The sequence below is a fragment of the Myodes glareolus genome, chromosome 6 (assembly GCF_982192425.1).
Source record: "Myodes glareolus chromosome 6, mMyoGla1.1, whole genome shotgun sequence".
Taxonomy (NCBI): domain Eukaryota; kingdom Metazoa; phylum Chordata; class Mammalia; order Rodentia; family Cricetidae; genus Myodes; species Myodes glareolus.
In genome coordinates, this window is record NC_142031.1 from 42,920,899 (window position 1) to 42,943,177 (window position 22,279).

At 38.5% G+C, this 22,279-nt stretch overlaps 1 gene segment (V, D, J or C); it reads right to left on the bottom strand.

The window, feature by feature from the left end:
• Positions 1-2,022: 2,022 nt before the first annotated feature.
• LOC148121742 (Ig kappa chain V-III region MOPC 321-like) lies at positions 2,023-2,873 on the bottom strand. The segment is given in 2 exon segments: positions 2,023-2,485; positions 2,728-2,873. Coding segments are annotated over 2 exon segments (378 nt in total).
• Positions 2,874-22,279: the final 19,406 nt, after the last annotated feature.

Sequence of the window (22,279 nt, forward strand, 5' to 3'; positions counted from 1 at the left end):
GTTAGGTATGTTTCCCATTGACAATAGAACTGCTGACCATGGGATGCAGGAAGGTCATCAGTATAATATTCAGTTGCCTGGAACAACTTGTTTTTCTATACTTAACAATTGTCTTACCTAGGACAAACACTATTTTTTCCTAGGTCAGATCTGCTAGCAGACTGAGATTTTAGAAAGTTTCAGTATATAGGCCAGGATAAACTGAAAAATCCCATAAAGTCACATTTAATCTGATTTATGTTTTGCAGGGAAAGGATATTTGTGTTGTGGAGTAAAGAAATTATTTTGACATTTGCTTTACGGGAGAAGTAAAGGGTCAGGTTTTTTCAGCCTCATGACTGGATATGTCTAGTTGGATCTTAGTATTGAAGTTAGTACTTTTATTAGGAAAGTATTTTCTCTTTTCCAAGCTTATATCCTCAGCAAACCACAGGATAAGAAAATGCTAAGCACTTTTCTCTTAGTAATTGAGGACCCAAGTGTTCTAGCTTCTCAGCAGTCTAAAGAAGTCCAAGCTGGTGAGGGCTCATTGCCCATCTGAAAAGAGAAGAAGAAGGAATCCATCAAATCTTTATCTTCCCCCAAGTTCATATCTTGAAAGTTCCATGATGACACCCTGCCTGAAACAAGGTGGAATTTGGGGATTTATACTCTGTCCTCCATATGAACTCTGTGTCACATGCACATCACTCACATGTTTTATACACCACACTCAAAGGATGAAGAAATAAAGAAGGATAGAAAAGGAAAGGGCAGGAAGCCTTTGAAAACAAGTATAGAAGTTGCTAAAATGATGACTATTAAAGGTCAATCAATATATATTATACTAAAGCCTTAATTTTGGGGTTGGACACAGATATAGAAAAATGGAACCAGGGTAAAAAAAATAACTGCAGCACAGCCTTATGTTTCTAAGTAACTATAGCAGGCTGCTTGTGAATGCAAACAAACAGAAGCAATAGGAGAACAATAACACTGGGTGAGAATGTGAGCCTGCATCTGAAAAATTTGCAGAAAATATTAATCAGCTTAAATGATGGATCATAAAGCTTCCATTAACTTTAGCATTGTCCTAGGGCAAAAGAGTTAATAATTCTAAAAATAAATACCTAAATAATTGGTAGATCAGAGTTTAATAATTTGCTTAGCTGTTAAAAACACTTTTAATCATGCAGCTTGGTTTCCAGCACCTACATCAACTAACTCATAATCCCCTCAAACTCTAGCTCCTTTGGATCTGATGCCCTCTTCTGACTGCTATGAAAACTCATCCATGCTTAAACTCTCGCTATTGTCTAATCAATCATTAAAGAAATTAATAGTACACCACACTGGTGAGATTGTTCAGCTGGTAACAGGAAAGGTGATTGCAGCAGAGACTGATGAGCCTGAGTTTGATTCTCAGAAGCAACTTTTGCACATTATTCTCTTGCCTCTCTCTCTCTCTCTCTCTCTCTCTCTCTCTCTCTCTCTCTCGCACACAGGCACACAAAAACACACAAACACATAATGACTTTGGTTAACTTTTTTTTTCCAGTTTTAGTAATTTGTATTTATTATCTATTAGGAACACGCAAAAACAATGAAATAGTAAGTCTTTTTTTAATTTTTATTTTTCATTTATTTTTCCATTCAAAAATTTACACTTCCTCAACCCCCTCCCATTCCCCTCCCGCTCCCCCACTCACCCTTCTTCTTCGCCCGCACTCCTTAAGAGAGGGCAGCAAACCCTACCCTGTGTGTAGTCCAAGGCCCTACCCCCTACATCCACCCCTAGGAAGCTTTGCATCCAAAAGTGATAGAAAAGTCTATAAAGGACTACTGAGGGTGGGATGGAGTAGGCAGAGATGTGGTATAAGAGATAGAGCAGAAGAAGGAAAAAATATTCAAAGACAAATGTATGTTAACAAAATTTAAATGAATAATTGTTAATATTATTAATTAAGTAAAAACTATGAAGGTCTGTATTTTGTTAGAAAATTATTGAATTATAAGGTATATATGATGAGATAAACAATCAAATCAGTTTATGAAAATTTATTTTATTGGATATGATCTTTCCCCCAAATAAGTCTAAAGCTATCTGTTGAGATGTCAGAGAGTAAGAGACAGCTGAGACTGAGACTCAGTTAACATCAACCCCAGAAGGTTTTTGTTCAGCTCTGGAGCACTGTGAGAGGAACCTTCTTACTCTGCTGACAGTAATAGGTTGCAACATCATCAGCCTCCACAGGATTGATGGAGAGGGTGAAATCTGTCCCAGACCCACTGCCACTGAACCTGGCAGGGACCCCAGATGCTAGGTTAAATGCATAATAGATCAGGAGTTTGGGAGGTTGTCCTGGTTTCTGTTGATACCATTGCATAAGATGCAAACTGCCTATAGTTACACTCTCACTGGACTTGCAGGAGATGGTGGCCTTTTGTCCCAGAGACACAGTCTGCAAACCTGGAGACTGGGTCAGCACAATGTCCCCAGTGGTGCCTGGAATGAAAAACACACAGACCATGGCTATACATGTTTAGAAACTTTCCCAGCAAGGGAATTTTTCATTAAAAAAATTAAGGATACTTCTGGGCATCACTTTGAAAAATTATAAAGTTAAAATGAATGGGGAACTTAAATCCTATTACAAAAGCTTTTCATCTAACAATCAAGATACTAGAGGCATGGAAAACCATGATGGCTACAGTGGGTGCACCCAGCACTGCTCTTAACCCACTCACCTTGTACCAGGAACAGCAGCATCCATAGAAGGAGGGCCCTTGACTCCATCTCTGAGTGTTTGAAAAGAGAATGCTTCTTGGGCTCTGGCAGCTGCTCTTAAAGGAGTCTGGGCTATTGTCTAATGACTCAATATGTAAATCAGCTAAAGTGGCACCTGCTCCTCTTCATCCACTGGGAGTTGGTGTCAGCACAAAATTTACTAGAGCATGGCAAATGTGTCTTAAAGGAGCCTTGCATGCTATTCCATTGAATGTTTATCCTATCATCTTTCTGACGTTCAGTGCAGGGGAATGCATTATGGATGTGCTGTGTAAAGAATATATGTTACTTCAGGAACAACTTGATCATTCAAAATTATAAACAGCCAATGAAAATATTATCTAAGAGGGAATGGAAAATAAAGTCTTAAAGAAAAGTAACATAATTAATTCTTGACTTCTTTTATTTTTTTAAAACTATGTTTCAGTTTGTGTGATGCTGTAGATGTGTTTTTGCCTGCTCTTGTTTGAGGATAACCTTCTTGCATTGTGCTATGGGTGAAGATAAGAGGCCAACATTGGGTATGGCTGTTGCCTTTTGCCTTATCTGAGACAGGGACTCTTGTTCACCACTGCTCCACAAAGTACCTGTCCCAGGACCATCTGGATTCTCTCCAGTCTCCATCTTTGATCTTGTCACAGTATCTCTCTGAGTGCAGTCATGTTGTGCATCTGCATCTGACTTTATGTGAGTTCCTGGGGTGTGAATCAGGTCCTCACATTTATGTGATAAGCATGTCAGCCACAGCCACCCCACCCTGTTAATTAAATAGAAACACAGAAAGGATATTCATTAGGGTGATCATAAATAATGCTTTAGGAAATATAGGACTTCATAAATGAATAAAAGATCTATGTAAACGATCTCAGATACATGTAAAAAGACTCTGTTATACAGTTTTTGCAAAGAGAAGCTAAATAAAATCTAAAAGCTAAATAAAAGCTAAAGAAAATCATATAGTTATTGTCCTGGATATTGGAAGTAGACAAGATTGCCAGGCAAAACTTGAGTGCAAGGGGTGGGTGGGGATGGATATAAGGGGAGATTGGTAGAGAGAGGGGAGAAGGGGAGGATTTGTGAAACCTTAGGGGATTGGGAAGGACGGGATAGAGGAAGGATGGATATGGGAGCAGGGAAGTAAATACTTTAATTAAGGGAATCATTTTAGAGTTTGCAAGAGACTTGATTCTAGAGGGGTTCCCAGGTTCAAGGAGAGGTCCTCAGATTGTTCCTTGGGCAGCAGAGGAGAAGGTGCCTGAACTGGCCTTGGCCCATAACCATACTGATGAATATCTTGCATATCACCATAGAACCTTCATCTGGCGATGGATAGAGATAGATACAGAGACCCACATTGGAGCACTGGACTTAGCTCCCAAGGTCAAATGAGGAGCAGAAGGAGGGAAACCATGAGCAAGGAAGTCAGGACCACGAGGGGTGCATTCACCCACTGACACACTGGGATGCATCTAATGGGAGCTCACCTAGGCCAGCTGGACCCAGAGCGATGGAGCATGTGATGAAAATGAACACTCTGAATGTGGCTGGCAATGAAGGCAGACTGAGAAGCCAAGGACAAAGGCACTGGGTTTCGATTCTACTGCATGGACAGACTTTGTGGGAGCCTGATTTGTTTGGATGCTCATCTTTATAGACTTGGATGGAATGAAGAGGACCTTGGACTTCCCACAGGGCATGGAAACCTGACTGCTTTTAGGACTAGAGAGGGAGGGGGAGGTGAGGAGAGGGAGGGAAAAGGAAGGTGGGGAGGAGGTTGAAATTTTTAATAAATACATTAATTAAAATAATAAAGCATCCAATATTGTTAAAAGAGCGATATCTTACACATTGTCATTGTAATAAAAAGCTAATTATCAGAAACATGAATTCTTCCTCAGAAAAAATGTATGATAGACAGAGGGATAAAAGCTTTGATAGATATAGAAAGGAGTATTTCTTCACTTTCTCAGACACATGGTACCTTCTCTTGTTTAACTAGACAGAAGGATGGATTTTTCTAGCGAGGTTTTAAGTGGGTAGTGAAATGCCATAATATATTTAAATTAAATAAGAAAATGAAAAGTCTTTATTTAGTGAGAAGGAAAAAGAAAAAGAAAAAAGAATAAGCACTAGGATAGGAGGGAAGGAAAAAGAAGGGAAAGGAGGTGAGTGAGAGTGGGTGCTGGAGTGAGGGGAGAGGGAATAGGGGAAGGAGTGAGGGCAAACTGGTTGGGCATGAGGGGGAGGAAGTAAGGGGATGGAGGGAGAGAGAGTGAGGAGGGTAGATTGGGAGGGTGTGAGGGGAAGAGAATAAGGGGAAGGGGATGAGGAGGAAGAAAGTCAGTGGGAAGAAAATTCGGAGAGTGAATGATTGAGGCAGGAGTGAGTGAAGGGGAGAGGAACTGAGGGGAAGGAGTGAGGGTAGGAATAAAAAGGAGAGAAGAGAGGGAGAAAGGAAAGGAAGAATGAGCAAAAGAGATAGTGACCAAGAAAGGGAGGATGAGGAGAGAAGAAATAAAGACAAAAGAAGAAAAGAAAGAAGTGAGGAAAGAGAGAAAAGGGAGGATGGACAACTCCCTACTCAGCTCACACTCATAGTTTTGTCCAGGTCTCTGCCCTACAGGGATGGTTCCTTTTATTTTATTTGTACATTCAATGTAATGTTGATCAGTCTGAGCCAACTACAGTTCAAAGATGAGAAAAACATGGTAAAACAATTATATGTTTCATGAAATTAACAAGTTATTCTTAATAATTTTTGTATTTTTGAGGTGTGCTCATTTATAGTTGATTTTTGTATTGAAAACTAGAGTGTTGACTTATTCTATTATGGAAAGTTAGGTAATCTTTCTCATTTATGCTCATCATAAAAGCATTCATGTATTATACAGTGTATAATATCTAAGCAAAGTGTCATATATTTATAAGCAATAGCCCAGTCACGTAGTACTCATTCTAAGGATGGTTTGGTGGTGGTAGGAGACAATAATGAATATTTCTGATGCCATTCTTCTACTGCTTCCCTGAGATTCTCACACTGCCCTTGGTGCTCTTGAATTACCTTGTATTATAACATGAAGTACTGCATTTCTTCCAGGAACGGTCATGTAGTCTAGCAATTCAAACAGGAAGAAAACTGAGTAAGAATATCATGAGTTTGCAGGCTGCCCAGAATACATAGCGTGGGTTACAGAGATGACCAAAACTTCTGCCCTACCCCAAGACCCATATCATCTATTTTGCATATAATTCTGTTAATATTTATGTCAATTTATACATATTTATATGTCTATTTATACATTATATTGCTTTTATGGACTTATAACTTAAATTTCTTTTCATTAACATTTTTGCTTTTGTTCAGTGCAGCATAACTCCTCTCTCATCAGGAAATGACACTGAGCACCCTTTGACAGGAAGAACTCAAGGTTATAGAACAAAAGATGTAAGGGACAGTAATTGTTCCTGTGTGAAATGGAACAGAGATGTGCAAACAGGGATGATTATTACAAAGCAGGTACTTTATCCTGCCCTGAGACAAAAAAAATGGAATGGGAGAGGTAGTATGTTCAGGACTTTCCTGGGGATGCTTAGAAGTAGTACTCCTTGTAGACGGCATAAGTGATTCATAAGAAATTTTCTATCAATCCAATATTCCCAGATTGGAAAAATATTAAAAGACCCCAAATAAACAACAGGCAGAGATCAAAACCAAAAGTGGACATCATGTGGTTCAGCTTTTCTGGTTCTTTGTCAAGCAGTTATGCTGGCTTTATGCCTTTTGCCACCCCATGAGATATGGCTGTGTCTATTAAGCAGAAGGTTGTGACTTCACCTGGGGAAGATGGATGGATCTTGAAAACAAATATAACAATTTAATTCCATAGGTGATAGATGATGATGATGACTTGAGATAGGGCAAGGATGAAAAGATTGAAGGGAGAAGTATTTGCTTGTAAAATTCAGATGAAATAGAAATCAAAGCATCATTATTTTCAGGTGATATGAGAGTATACATAAGTAACCCCCAAGATTCTCTCAGGGAACTCTTTCTGCAGATATATACTGTTAGAAAAGTGGCTGGATTCAAGATTGACTAAGAAAAAAATTTGCCATTCCTCCTATAATCAAATGACAAAAAGACTGAGAAAGAAATCAGGAAAACAACACCCTTTACATTAGTCACATAGAATATAAAATATCTTGGGGTGACTCCAACCAAGCAGGTGAATTATTTGCTTGACAAAAAACTTCCTTGAAGTCTTTGAAGAACGAAATTGAAGAATAGTTCAGAATATGGAAGGATATTCCATGTCCAAATATTGGTAGGGTTAAATAGTAAAAATGGCTATCCTACCAAAAAAAGTCAATGATTCAATGCAATCACCACCAAATATTCCACAGAATTCTTTACAGACCTTGAAAGGACAATACTCAACTGCATATGGAAAAACAGAAATGCTGAAGGAGTACATTCTCCTCCTTCAACCATAGCCTTTAAGATACATTAAAAAAGCATCAGACTCTTATTCTCAGGGTATTGGATTGTGCCACACGTTGCACACCAGATGAAGCTGCAAAAAATCCCAAATCAGTTAAAAATTATGGATAATAAAAAATGATTTATTTCAGGGGAAATCCTTACTGAGAAACATTCCAAAGAGCAGTCTTCTCATAGCAAACAAGAAACAGAGAGTCTATCACCCTTAATGGGAGCCGGATGCAAGAGAGAAAGTACATGGTTCTTGCTGCTTTTTAAAGTATAAGAGACTATGCCCCAGTGGGCTGGTATCTTAAAGACTGTTGGCAGAAGGAGCAGAATGTGTTCCCACAGCACAAAAACACCAGGATACTTAAAAACATCCTATACGATAAAATAACTTCTTTTATTGTATCCCCATTCCTGATATCAAGCTGTACCACAGAACTAAAGTAGTAAAAACAATATGATATTGACATAAAAAAGATATGTTGTTCAATAGAATCAAATTGAAAACCCAAACATCAATTCATACATCTTTGGACACCTGATTTTTCATGAAGAAGGAAGAAGAACATAATGGAAAAAAAAAAAAACGTTTTCAACAGATTGGGGTTCTCTAACTAAATGTCTGCTTGTAGAAGAATTCAAACACATCCATATCTATCACACTGCACAAAACTTAAGTGCAAGTGGATCAAAGACAGAAAATCACAAAGACACAAAACCAGATACACTGTACCTGATAAAAAAGAAAGTGGGTGATATCCCTGAACAAATTGACTTAGGAGACAGCTTTGTAAACAGAACACCACTTGTGCAATTAATAAAAGGAACCTCATGAAACTTAAAAGCATCTGTAAGGCAAAGGACACTGTCAAGGGCAAAAATGCAGTCTACAGAGTGGAAAAGGATTTTTTCACCAATTTGATAACTTCCAGAGGGCTAATATCCAAAACATTTAAAGAACTCAAGAAACCAGACAGAAAAAGTCCATTTAAAAAGTGGGTACAGCTATAAACAACGAATTTTCAACAGAGGAATCTCACATAGCTGAGAAACATTTAAAGCAATGTTCAACATTCTTATCCATCAGGGAAATGCAAATTAATATGACTCAGAGATTCCATCTTACACCTGTAACAATGGCAAAAAATACCATAAAAATAAAAAATAAAAAAAAGTACCATAAAAAATAAATGCATCTTAAAACAACAAAAACAGCAACAACAATTCAGATGACTAATAAAAAGTGAAAGTTGTCCATGAAATAGCAAGAAGCAAAACAGATAAGGTGGGACCGTCTAGATCCTTAGCTTGGACAGTGTCCTAGTTTGCTTGCCATTGCTGTTGTACAAATCATGAGCAAAGCAACTTGGGGATGATAATTTTATTTTACTTTAAGTTCTGATCATTTTCCATCTCTGAGGGAAGTCAGGGCAGGAACTTCAGCTAGAGAAAAGTCAGGAATCATGGAGGAATGATACTTCCTTCATTTCCCAGGTTTGCTTCCCATGACTTGCAAAAACAAAGCAAAAACAAAGAAACAATCTAACAACCCCTCAAAACTAAATAGTACAAAGCACAGAGTCTCTGTATTCCTAACTATAACATGCAATTCCAACATAAAGGTGGCAGACATGGCTCAGAATCACTGAATTCATCCCCACTGTATAGGGATCTGGTTGCTCCGAGCAATGAGAAACTTGGGGAATTTTCTACTGCCAACTCCTCTGCTGAACTTCTGGGAAGCTACTAGAAACCCTTGATCTTCCTGAGGTAAAGTATAATTTTCTCCTTGCAAACATCTCCATTGGAGTGCTTTTCTGTACAGACAGACTAACCTGAAAAGCAGAGTTTCTAGTCCTCTAGGGAATACAGCAGCCTGGACATGTTTTTTTTTTTTCTTCCTGAACTGGACTCTAAAGGGTCTCATCAGGATGCAGCATCATGAAGGACAAAACCCTCAGGTGAAGGGCTATCCCAAAGTGAGGGGTTGAGAGAAGCTGGAAAGTATGAGCTGGAGATAGATGCCCGATGGTCCAGAGGAGACTAAAAAAATGAAATTTGTAGGGAGAAGGAGAGGGAGAGGGAGAGGGTGGGAGAGAGCAAAGCAGGAGATGAAGAGCAAGGAAGAGGAGGAGGAGATAAAGAGGGAGATGGAGAAGGAATGAATATGTATTAATGGAATGAACATGAATTAATGTATCCTGCTCCATGTCTTTTAAGTCCCTTCTTTGCAACATTGAAGACCACAGAGGAGACTAAGAAAAAAATACTGCTCCATGTATTAGTGTGTGTTCGTGATACTGTGTTGCTTTTTACTATTCACATACCTATTACACAGCTGTTTCTCTCAGAGGAGTCCCTGAAATCAAGGCAGGTGGGAGAGCCAGGCCTGTGGGGAGTTACTGTTCAGGACTCTATCACTGTGGGAGGCTTCTTCAGTGTTTGAAGACAGTGATAAACTGCACAGTCCTCAGGCTGAAGATCTTCAATAGTGAGGGTGAATTCTGTCCCAGATCCACTGCCAATGAACCTGGTGGGGACTCCATCAATCCTGACTGAAGCATGGTAAATGAAGGCTTTGACTGACTGCCTTTTTTTCTGCTGGTACCAGGACAAGTAGTGCTTTCCATCTGTGTAAAGGAGGCTCTGACTGGCCCTGCAGGTGATTGAGACTCTCGCTCCTGGAGAAACGTGAAGGGACTCTGCTGGCTGGGTGAGCAGGATCTGTCCTTTGGAGGCTGTAACCAGAGGGACAGGGAGCTACAGAGAGGCTGTGAGACTCTAGAGCATAGGTTTGTATTATCAGCAGGCCATGACCTGCCAGTCCTGTGCTGCAAATGGTTTTTGCTCCTTACCACTCTCAAGCATAGCCAAAGAATCCTCTAGGGAAAAGTCACTTTGGTATGTTATCTTACCTGTGACACACAGGAGCAAGAGGAGGAGTGGGACTGCCACCATCTTGCTGCCTCTTGAGTTTCTGAGAATGCTCTGGGCTAGTAAGAGGCTCCATTTATAAGCCCTGATGACAGGGAGGGGCCATTGAGAGATGGTAAAGCAAACCCAGAAGACCATAAAGGCTGAGCAAGTGGATGGAGGTCTGTGGTTACCCCTGGCTGACACAACCTCTCATCACCTGCACCCCTTATGCTTACCCCAGATGATTTTCTCAGGTAGTGTCACAGGCCCTGTGATTATTGTGCTACAGCCACTGTGGTCACCAGGGCAACCAGTAGTCTGGTGCTGTTGGAGATTTCTCTCATGAATTAATAACTCCACTGGAACTGACATCTATTGCCCCTATGCTGCAAGTATAAGGCCCAAGGATGCTCTGTGTGAGGCCTCCGATATGTTTCATCTGCTCCTGCAACTGTAAGGTACAGACCTTGCTGTTCTCGAATGCTGCTTCCATCTTTTTTTCTGGGGATGTTGTGAAACTGTGACCAGTTACCAACTAATCTAACAAACAAGCAAGTTGGCCACTCTTTCTCATTTTATCTCCAGGATAGGTTTAGCCCTTTATCTGTTTAGGTTTTCATGAAATAACATGAAATCATGAGATGGAATAAAAAAAAACTTCATCATGTTTCCCAGTGCTATTCATTTCTAACTAAGCAGTTACTACTACTTTTTTTTAGGTGAAATTAGCATATCCCACAATTTTGAGAGGAACTCTTAAATAATGTTACTTAGATGTTGTCTGTCACATTAGTCTCCCTCAGTGGTAGTGTTAGCTTGATGAGGGGCAGGTCTTTGCTGTTTTGTCTCTCTACATCTTTGTTATCATGATTTTTTTGTGGAAGAGTGTGGTTAGTTGGACATCTCTTGAGATGCTGCCCCTCTGTACCTCCAATAGGTGTTACTGCCTCTTTTAAGGTCACCATCTCTCAACACTCGACTCCCACTTTGCAGAGCAGGATCTAGCCAAGAGTTAGCTTTAGTATCTGAAATCATAATCATGAATGCACTCCTTGTTGACACAAAAACACAACTCTCACCTCAAAGGAAATCTAAGAGATAGCTTACTCTGGAGCCATAACAGAATAACCCTTTATCCCTGAAACAGAAATTCAAGTTTCTCCAAATACCATATTCCAACCTTGCAACATTTTTATGAATATTTTATAGTAATCAAACAAAGAAAGTCATAGATAAACACACTTTTCAGATAAATTGATGGAAACATCAGGTAGACAGGTCCCTACAAAACAGGAGAATCTCTGGGAGTTGAATTAAGAAGAAAGTTTCTTTGAGGAACTCAAAAACATCCACTGTATTGCCTCTCTGTGTCCTAGTCTTTCTGAAGAGACTTATAGGAGGAGTGCTGATTGGATGCTCTATGCTACATTGCTTCAGGAAAATTTTGGTCCCTCAAAATTAAACTTGGAGGGACTTACTATACAGTGAACAAAGGAAGATCTTCTTGTCCTTTATTCCCAAAGGTAATTATGGGTCAACTCAACAATTTAACAGATCTTAGAATCATTTTATTGCTTATTATTCCGATAGAAAAACACCCAGTCCCTTATATAAATCTTTTTCTGGAAACTAGAACCAAGGTAGAATGTATTTAATGGATGGGAAATTTACCCCATAGACTCTCCCCTAGGTATTTTCCCCTTGAATTTGAACACTTTGTCCTCATGCAGTGATGCTGTTTGAGTGATTATAGAACTTTTTGGATGTAGAACCACACTAGAGGAAGCTTGTCACTATTGCTGGTTTTGAGTGATTATGACCTCACCTCACATCCACCAGATGCTTTGCTTCCTGTGTACAGTTGAAGATTGAGATGTGATCTCTCAGCTTCCTGCTTAGGTCTCCTACCACTATACCTTCCTGTTCTTACTAATATCTAGCCCTCTGGATCTCCTACCACTGTGCATTCCTTGCCCTTATGAACATTTAACCCTCTAGAACTGAAATCCAAAATAAGCTCTTCCTTAAATTGCTTTTGATAATAGTATTTTATTACAGCTCCAGAAAAGAAACTAACACAGGGAGCATTCTATTAAATATACTCATAGAAAAATACAGCAGACATTATAAAATAAAAAACATACATAACTCAGACCTCTGGTAGATAGCTCATTTGTAAAGTCCTTGTTTGCAAGCGTGAAGAATTGAGTTCAGGTCCCCGTTAATCACCTAAGTTGCCTCCTATGGTGGTGCAAGGTTGAAATTCCAGAGCTTGGAAGGCAGAGAGACAGGAGGATCCATGGACCTTTCTGTCAAACCAGGTGAGCAAAATCATTCATCTTCCAAAACGACTTCAGGTTGTATCAAGTTGACCAAAGTACCAAAAGCCACAAACTTTTCTGTTTTAAAATTATACAAGCTGTTATAACTTTTTTCTTTTAAAAAATAAATTTTATTATTTATTATATTTTTCCTTTTTAAGCCGGTTCATTTAAGAATTTAAAGGGTTTGTTTATATCCATGCTTTCATCCTTCATCCTTCATCACATTTATTTTCTGTTCCTTCTTCTCCTTCTCCTTCTTCTACTTCTTCTCTGGGTGGCAGTTAATGGAAAGTAATAATTCTGTTGGGACTGCAGAGAAAAAACTGAGTTCTCAGCCCTAATAGTAACACCGATCAATCTCACTCCATCAAACCTCTGGGAAGATTAAGAAGAGGAGGCAACAATTTTCATCAGAGAGGCTTCATCCAGGTACTGAAGGAAACAGATGTAGAGACCCAAAGCCGAACATTAGGTGGAACTCTGAGAATACTGCATAATAAGGAGAGGAAGGATTTTATGAGCCAGAGAGGTCAAAAATACCACAAGAAAACCCACAGAATCACCTAACCTTGGCTCATAGGAGCCAACAACAAGGTAACCTGCACAGATCTGTTTTAGGTTCCTGCATAGATGATACAGTTGTGTAGCATGGTCTTCTTATGGGTCTCCTAAGAGTGGGAGCAGGGACTCTTACTCTTTTGTCTGCTTTTGGTACTATAGTCCTTATACCGGATTGTCTCTTACAGCCTTGATATGAGAGGAGGTGACTAGTCTTCCTGCAACTTGGTTTGCTTTCCATGACAAACCGGCCCTTTCCTGGAGAAAAAATGGAGGTGAATGATGGTGGAGGAAGAGATGACGTACTGAAGTAAGAGAAAACTGCAGCCAGGACATAACATACCATAAAAAATAAATAAAAGATAAAAAGAAGATGAAGTGGAAAGAATGTAGGAGCCAGAGAATGGGAAGAGAGATGTGAAATGCTGTCTTCTGAATATGATATGTCTGTCTCATTTGTTAACGCACAACAGTTGAAGTTCAGTATATATTGGTGTAGATGGGTTGAGGATGACCCTTTACTGGGAAAATATCTGCATTTGGTAGTTTCTAGGGGAAGAGAAAACCACTCTTTTCAGAACGTGTTGCCACTAAAGACCTCAGAGGCTCTAGTGTATACCATACATCCTGTCCTGCTCCAAATTGCAACATTACAGTAATTGCTTAGCCATCTTTTCAAGAGGGACTTATCACAGTCAGGGTCCTTGGTAGAGGTTAAACCAAGAATTAGAGAATTTTGGTGTCATTTCTCTGTGAATAAAATTGCTGTTTTATGTTGTAGAATTTCTCTGTGTCTGACTCCCCTTCTGTTACATATTTGGTAAGTAATTCCACTGTTCAGAACTATTTTCTATGCCTTGGGGCTTACTGATCACATCCCCACAATTGCCAGACCTTAGTTCCTCTCTGCTAGGTAAATGCAGAGATCTGTTTTCCTACAATTATCCTGATTGACAGGCATTTGGTTTGTGTTTAGGTTCTAGGCAAAAGGATCACATTTAAGATATTCAAAGATATCTGAGGATGTACAATTACTACTGATTGCTAATATATAGCTGCTCAGATAAATAGAATATGCATACCCTGGTTTTACCTCATTTAAAAGATTCCTAAGGCCTTACATTCACCTTCACCTCAGATTATTGATGATTTTAGTTCAGGAAATTTACTGGTTGTTATTTATTCTCAAGGAGACTAGAAGAGATAATTAACTGCATCCCAGAGAAAGACTCACTTCCTGCTGGTGCCACAACCCCCCAAGCCAACAATCAAAATGGCTGATAACTGCATACCCCAGAATTGATAATTTTGAGGACTGGGTCTCCTCTTCATTTCTGTTACTTAGAGCAGAAAGCATAAATTCCAGACCCAGACCCATAGAAATAGCAGTGTCTGGTCAACATGCTATTTGTACCGGAAGCCATTTACATCCCCCTGACTGTATATGTAGGTTCCTTTTATCTTCTATGCATGCTGGGGGAAAAAAAAAGCAGTGCATTGATTTACAAAAATTCACGGTTTATTCATAATTTTAGTGAAAATAAACTGTTTAGCTCTTTACTAACCACTTATTGTGGTCCACTAACCTTCCCCTCCAGAATTCCCTGATGATTTAATTTCTTCTTAACCGATTTTCTTTACTAAGGAGTTCATTGGATGCGCACTAGTGTTTCTCATCTTTTAGCTGACAGCCAGGGATCTCTCTCTCTCTCTCTCTCTCTCTCTCTCTCTCTCTCTCTCTCTCTGTGTGTGTGTGTGTGTGTGTGTGTGATAACTCTTATCTGATTTAATGGGGCAAATGAATTCCATTTCTGGAACCTGGGAGTAGTGGGGGATTGCTAGTTATAATGGTATATATTACTAGAAATGTTTGTTAAATCTTTTATTGTTCTTAACGCACTATTCATTTTTTTCTGCTCCTCTCACTTCCCTCTCTCCTTCTATCCACTCTAATGATGGTCTGCACACTGAACATGTGCATAAGAAAAGAGAAGAAAAATATAGATCACAAAGGGTTCATCCATTGAAACAGTTTCCCTGAGGTAATGGGAGCTCACCAACTCCAGCTGGACGGGGAAGGAACAAGCATAGGACCAAACTAGTCCTCTGAATGTGGTTGGCAGTTACATGACTGGGACAGACTGCGGGTCACATGGCATTAACACTGGGATTTATCTCTACTGCATGCACTGGCTTTTTTGGGATCATATTCTCTTTGGATGTATACTTTGCTCAGTCTAGATGTAATAAGGAGGGCCTTGGACCTTCCACAAAGCAATGTGCCTTACCCACTCTTTGTATTAGGTCAGGGTTGGGTGGGAGGGTGTGTGAAGGGAATGAGAGGAGTGGAGGGAGTGGGAATGCGGATTGGTATTTCTTTAAAAATCTAATAAATTAAAAAATGTCACTTAAAAATTTGAAACAAGGAGAGACAGATTCTGCTGTGATTAGATTTCTTAACACTTAGACTCTTGCTCCCTTTGCTTATTGTGGCGTCTTTAATTGAACCATGAGAGGGGTTCTTTAGAAACTGAACCTTTAAGACTTGGTTACATTCCCATATATGCAGCACAAACTAGACTTCCTGGAATATATAGATAATGAAGTAGGCAGAGAATGTATAGATAATGAAGTAGGAGCAATTTAGGATAGTTGAAGAGGGAATTGTGGGTATATAACATCATACTTCATATATATATATATAAGATGTAGGTGGGCCTTCTATGTGTTATTTTCATTGGTTAATATAGAGACTGCCTTCGCCCTTTGATAGGACAGAAAATAAGGTAGGCGGAGTAAACAGAACACAATGCTGGGAAGAAGGGAAGTGAGGGAGAAGCCATGGAGCCAGCCACTAGGTCAGACATGCTAAATCTTTTCCGGTAAGCCACCACCTTGTGGTCCTACACAGATTATTAGAAATGGGTTAATTTCAAGATATGAGAGTTAGTCAGTAACTAACTCTCTAGAGATAATGGGCCAGGCAGTGCTTAAATGAATACAATTTGTGTGTTGTTATTTCTGGGACTAAGTTAGCCGTGAGGGAGCTGGGTGAGGTGAAAAGCAGGCCTGCCCACAGCCCCTCACTACATATATACTTATGATTTTATACAGTTTAAATAAAAGCTAAAGATATTTTGAAGGAATAATCTGTAAGATCTTTAAGGAGATGCAGGCAGATGCCTAACCTGATTTCCCTTTATTGGAACCCAAGGTAAAGTATCAAACTAAAGGTATCAAAACAAAGGTATCAGTTTTGTCACTACTTACCTGGAACTAACATATAAAGTGTGAGCTTGGAATTACTGTAAAACAACACCTTGATTTGGTGTCTAAGCCTGGATATTGGAAGGACCAATGTCCAGACACTATCCATGGGGTGAAGCAGGGAGAGAGTGCCGATGTGTTTTGCTGCTCTGTTTATAGTTACCATAAATTCCAAAGGGCCACAACTTGGTCTGCTTGATAGCATAATGGCTCATAAAGTGGTTTATTTATTTTTTATTTCATGAGAGTTGGTGTTTTGCCTGAATGTATGCTGTGTAAGGGTGTTGTGTCCCAGGAGACGGAGTTACAGACAGTTGTGATTTTGCATGTGGGGGTTGTGAATTGAACGTGGTTCATTTGGAAGAGCAGTCAGTGATCTTAACCACTGAGTAACCTCTCCAGCTCCCTATTTAATGGCTCTTTTTAAACAATGATTTCACATCTGTGCAGCACCTGCAATGGAGGATTTACATGAGGACATTTGGTAAGAATAACACAAGATGAAGGTCAGGCATGTGTCTCAGTTAGCATGTGTTTGATTAGAAAAGATATTTTACTGCTTAGAATTCACAGAGAGTAACAGCTGTAAGTGTTGAGTGCAACTCAGTGCTCCTCTTTCAAGGATTGCTAATATTAGGACCTTGAAAATTCACTTAAAGGCCCATGTGACAGAAATGTTCTTTCCTGGATATGGCTTTTAGGAGGTGGTGGTACTCTCAAGAGTAAGGAATTGTAGAAAGTCTTTAGGTCATTAGTCATGTGTCCATGAGGACACCTGTGGTATCTTGTGCCTTCCATTACCTCGTGTGTTTTCTGGATGTACAGTGTGCATTTTGGCTATTGCACACATTCCTATCATGATGTTTTCCTTACCAAAGAACCAAAGCAACAGGACATCCTATCATTAAATAGAATCTCCAAAACCTAGCCAAGGTTATTCTTTGCTCTTAATAAGATAGTTTTCTTATGCATTTTTCTACAGTGATGGAAAACCGACTTAAACATGATCTTACACATTCTCCATTTCAGGTAAAAGCTGTGTAAGTGTCTGTAAAATGGGAAGTGCATGATCATACACACTTTAGTTGATGTTAGTGAGATCATGTGCAATAATCTGTAAAAGGAAGTAACCGCTTATTCAAAATCTACTACTGCACATAGATTATTTTCAAAGTGAGAAACAGATGCCAGTATTATCTGGAAGTCTTTACTGCTACTAAGAGAAAGAGAGGATTTCAATGTTGGCAGAGTCAACAATATGAGAACATAGGTAACTGTAGAAGTCCTTAAGGTTTTACACTTTAGCCTCATTTTCTGTTCACTGTTCTTGAAGACTGAAAATTCAACATTGGACAGAAATGGAAACACAAAGAAGGCCAAGGTAGAGACAGGAAGGAACCTAATCTTTTGTGATTGTGTATGTGTTATCCCAGACTTCGAGAGCTCATCCTTCTGTAAAGTTGGTGCAATCAGAAAACCAAAAATGAGCTGGAGAAGATGGCACATGCCTGTAATCCCAGCACTCAGCAGGAAAAGAAAAAGTATCATGAGTTCAATGACAGCAGGAAATACATATAGGAAACCAAATTAGTCTGGGCTATCTAGAGAGAACTTGTCAAAGTGAATTACAAGCAACAAAAATCAAAGAAGTAAAAGAAAAATAAGAGAAAAAAAGCAAGAGAAGAAATATTGACAAAACATAGGGAAAGTTGGGAGCACAGATACAGGGCAAAGAGAAAGGGACAAATAATAAATCTTAAAATTAAGTAGGTATCTTGGAATGGGTACAGGGATGTAGCAGTTGAAAACAAAGCTGCAGAGTAGTTATTGCACAGACTTATATTTTTGAAAGTGTATATATAGGAGATTGTTTGGTCAAGGAAGTAAAAGCAGTGGAAAAAAAACCCATTAAGGGAAGAACGTAAGTGTGTATCTGAAAGACAGATAAGTAATTACTTAACTGTTCAAAGCTCTGTTTAGTTAAAGTAAGGGATAAAAATTTTGTTTTATTAAAAAATGTTGCTGTATGCTAGAGGTTATTGAGCTGAAACATACTTTGAGAAATAGTGACAGAGAGGTCTTTATTTGGTGGGCAATTTACAAAGAAATAAAGCAATTAGGATTTATTATTAGAGAAACACCTGCCAGTTGAAAAAACATTTTTTTAAATTTAATTTTTTTCAATTTTTATTTTTAAAAATTTATCATTCCTGACATCAATGATTTGTATTGATCTGTATTACAGAGCTACAGTAATGAAAACAGCTTAGTATTGGCATAAAAATTGAGATGTTGACTAATGAAATTGAATTGAAGATCTAGATATTAATCAACAAACGTATGAGCACCTTATTTTTGACAAAGAAACTAAAATTATACAATGGAAAAAAGAAAGCATCTTTAACAAATGGTGCTGGCATAACTGAATGTCAACATGCAAAAGAATGAAAATAGATCCATATCTATCCATAGTCCTAATGCATTAAAGACCTCAGTATAAATCTGACCACACTGAACCATATATAAGAGAATGTGGGAAGTAGTCTTCAATGCATGGATACGGGAGATTACTTATTAATATAATCCTGGTAGCACAGACTTTGAGAGAAACTATAAATAAAAGAGACCTCCTGAAACTGAAAAGCTTCTGTAAAGCAAAGGACACAGTCATTAAAACAAAAAGGCAGACTACTGAATGAGAAAAGATCTTCTCCAAATCCACATCAGACAAAAGACTGATCTCCAAAATATATAAAGAATTCATGAAACTAAACACCAAAATTTTGAATAGCTTAATTAAAGAATGGGATACATAACTAAAGAAATAATTGTCAACAGAAGAATCTCAAATTGCCAAAAGATACTTAAGGAAATATTCAACAAACTTAGCCATCATGGAAATGCAAATCATAGCAACTCTGAGATACCATCTTATTACTGTCAAAATGGCTATGATCAAAAACATCAATGTTAGCTTATGCTTGAAAGGATGCAGACATATGATGAAGGAGGGTCTTCTATCTATTTGTTGCTTTCATTGGTTAATAAAAAAACTGCCTTGGCTTTTGATAGGACAGCAGCTTAGATTGATGGAGTAGACAGAACAGAATCCTAGGAGAAAGAAGCACAGTCAGGCAGAGGCAGAGAGCCGCTGCCATGAAGCTGAAGGATCAGACATGCTGAATCTTTCCTGGTAAGCCACACGCTCATGGTGATATACAAATTATTAGAAACAGGTTGAATCAATATGTGAAAGTTAGCCAATAAAAGGCTAGAGACAATGGGCCAGGCAGTGTTTAAAAGAATACAGTTTCCATGTAATTATTTCGGGTAAAGCTAGCTGGGAGCCGGGAGGCAGAAACGTGGCCCACAGCTCCTTCTATAGACATAATTTTATACAACAAATTTGAACATACTTTTTCTTTTCCCAGTTCATCGAAGTTAGATCTTCTTCACCTCCTTAAATACCTAACTTTATGTTCTCTCTTTCAAACAGCAAAAATCCCAACAGAGAAGAAACAAAACAAAAAAGCAATATAGACCCTCTCCCAAAACTATAAGTCAAAGCAAATATTAAAAAAAAGAACACTGAAAATGTCTAAATAAACAATGCAACAAACACCTCAGAAAGTAATGCTTAGTTTGTTTTGTATTAGTCAACTACTACTGGGAAAAGGACATATCCTGATGTGCAATTGATATAACCAATGACACTCCATTAGAGAAAACTATTTTCCCTTTAAAAAGGATATCAGTTGCAGAGAACTTCTTAATTAGGGGTACCATGTCTATTCCCAACTGCCCAGTCTTGGGGACACATTTGGCATGAATGTCAGCAGTATCCCAAACCATGAGTTCAGTGGGAAGTTAGCCTTGGTACAGCTGTATAAAGCTCCAAAGATCATGTGTGCATCCAATTTCATATGAATTTTCTATTGCTGGATAACAAACCATTCTTAACTGAGTAGCCCATTCATCCTCAATCCTGTGCCCCTCAAGACCAGGAATGATATAGATGACACTTTTAAAGTTTAAATTATAGGAAAGTGGACTTTTTTTAATATGACCACCTTTGTCACCAAATATGCTCTCAAGGAACTGACTCACATCAAGTCCCAGTCATGCCATGAGTGACAATATGTTGAAACTCTGCAATTTTTGCTACTACTGTTATTTACCTACATGGCTCCATATCCACATAGTCAAGGCTGTTTTTAATTCTATAAAAATATAAATAGTATCAGATTAGATTTAAATAAAGTCATAATCTGCCACTTCAGTGTTCACATTTGTAACATGAGGGGCGGGCTTGTTGGGGTATCTGTCCTGCCCAGTACCCCATAGCCAGCAAGTCCCAAAGAAAATCACACATAGTCTACATTAGGTTATAAACTGATTGGCCCATTAGCTCAGTCTTCTTATTAATTAATTCTTAAAACTTACAATAACCCATAATTTTTGTCTGTGTTAGCCATGTGGTTCAGTACCTTTTCCAGCGGTCAGCTCACATATTGCTTCTTCAGTGATCTGGGCAGGAATGGTGGAGGGAGCCTCCTGCTTCCCAGAATTCTCCTGTTCTCATTGCACCACCTCTACTTTTTGTCTGGTTTTCCCACCTATACTTCCTTCCTGCCAATCAGCATTTATTTAAAATATGATTGACAGATTACAGACAATTCTCACGCACCACACATTCATGTTTAGTAATATCAGGAGGGAATCTGAACAAGGAGTTCTGTATGTAACAGGTGAGCCTAAGGACAATCCAAACAGATCTGGATCCTACTGTTGCTTGCAGCTTTAATGAGGGCCCACTGCTCACTGTAAAAACAGTAGCTTCTAAGTTTAAGAACAACACCTGGTCTACAAGACTGAGTGCCAGGACAGACACCAAAGCTACAGGTAGAGAAATCTTGACTCAAAAACAAACAAACAAACACAAAATTAAAAACCCTAAACAAACAAACAAACAAAATAAAACAGAATAAAAAGAACAGCACAGATCTAGGGGTTCAAATAAAAATAAGTAGAAGAAAGTTTGACAACATAAAAATTTAGTAAAACATCTATGACTACCCTTGCCTTGGGTTTCTGGCCAGGTTTACATTACTAAGTATTAAATCCCTCCTGTGGAATATGTTAAATCTCCAAACAGAAAATGGTCAACTTCTCCAATAGCAGCCATGCCACTATTTCACCAATGAGTACATCTTGACTGGCAAGTTAATTGGTGCATAGATATCATTTCAATTTGGTTTAATCATGGTATTGAGAGTCAGACTAACCAATGGCTTTTTCAGAGATCCTGATGCAAGGACAAAGGGAATGATAGTTCTGAGTTCTTGTTCAGGGAAGACTTGGAAAGATGCAGTCAGTGACTGGGGCCTATGTTTCAGAAGAGTTAGGATTTAGTTTCTGGGAGTTGGGATTTTACCTTTAAAGGGATATACAATTTCTCGCTAATAAAAATAATAACTGTTATATGTAGTAGCATTTCATTTGTATTATAATAAGTAGAACTTGTGCGAGGATTAGAAAATTATAACAGCCGCACTGGTCAGCCTTAAGACCACACAGCGTTGACTCATACCTTTAATCCCAATAGCCATAGTGACACACACTTTTAATCCCAGTAGTCATGGTGACATACACCTTTAATCCCTGTAGTGTGACTGTTTATGTTTTTGATGTGCATGGAAGTTTAATATATAAAATATTTATGAAATTCCACCACCGTTATAAGAATATAAGATAAAATTATTTACTATGAAGTTTCATGGTATCAAATAATAAAAATATTATAAGCATATAACATAAAATATTTAAAGAATAAAGATATATAAAGATATATATAAAGATTACGATGGATATGTATTTACAGAATAAAATCTAAATGACTTTATAAGTTATGAATAATCAAATAAGTTAAAGTATGTAATATATCATATCAACTGTCTA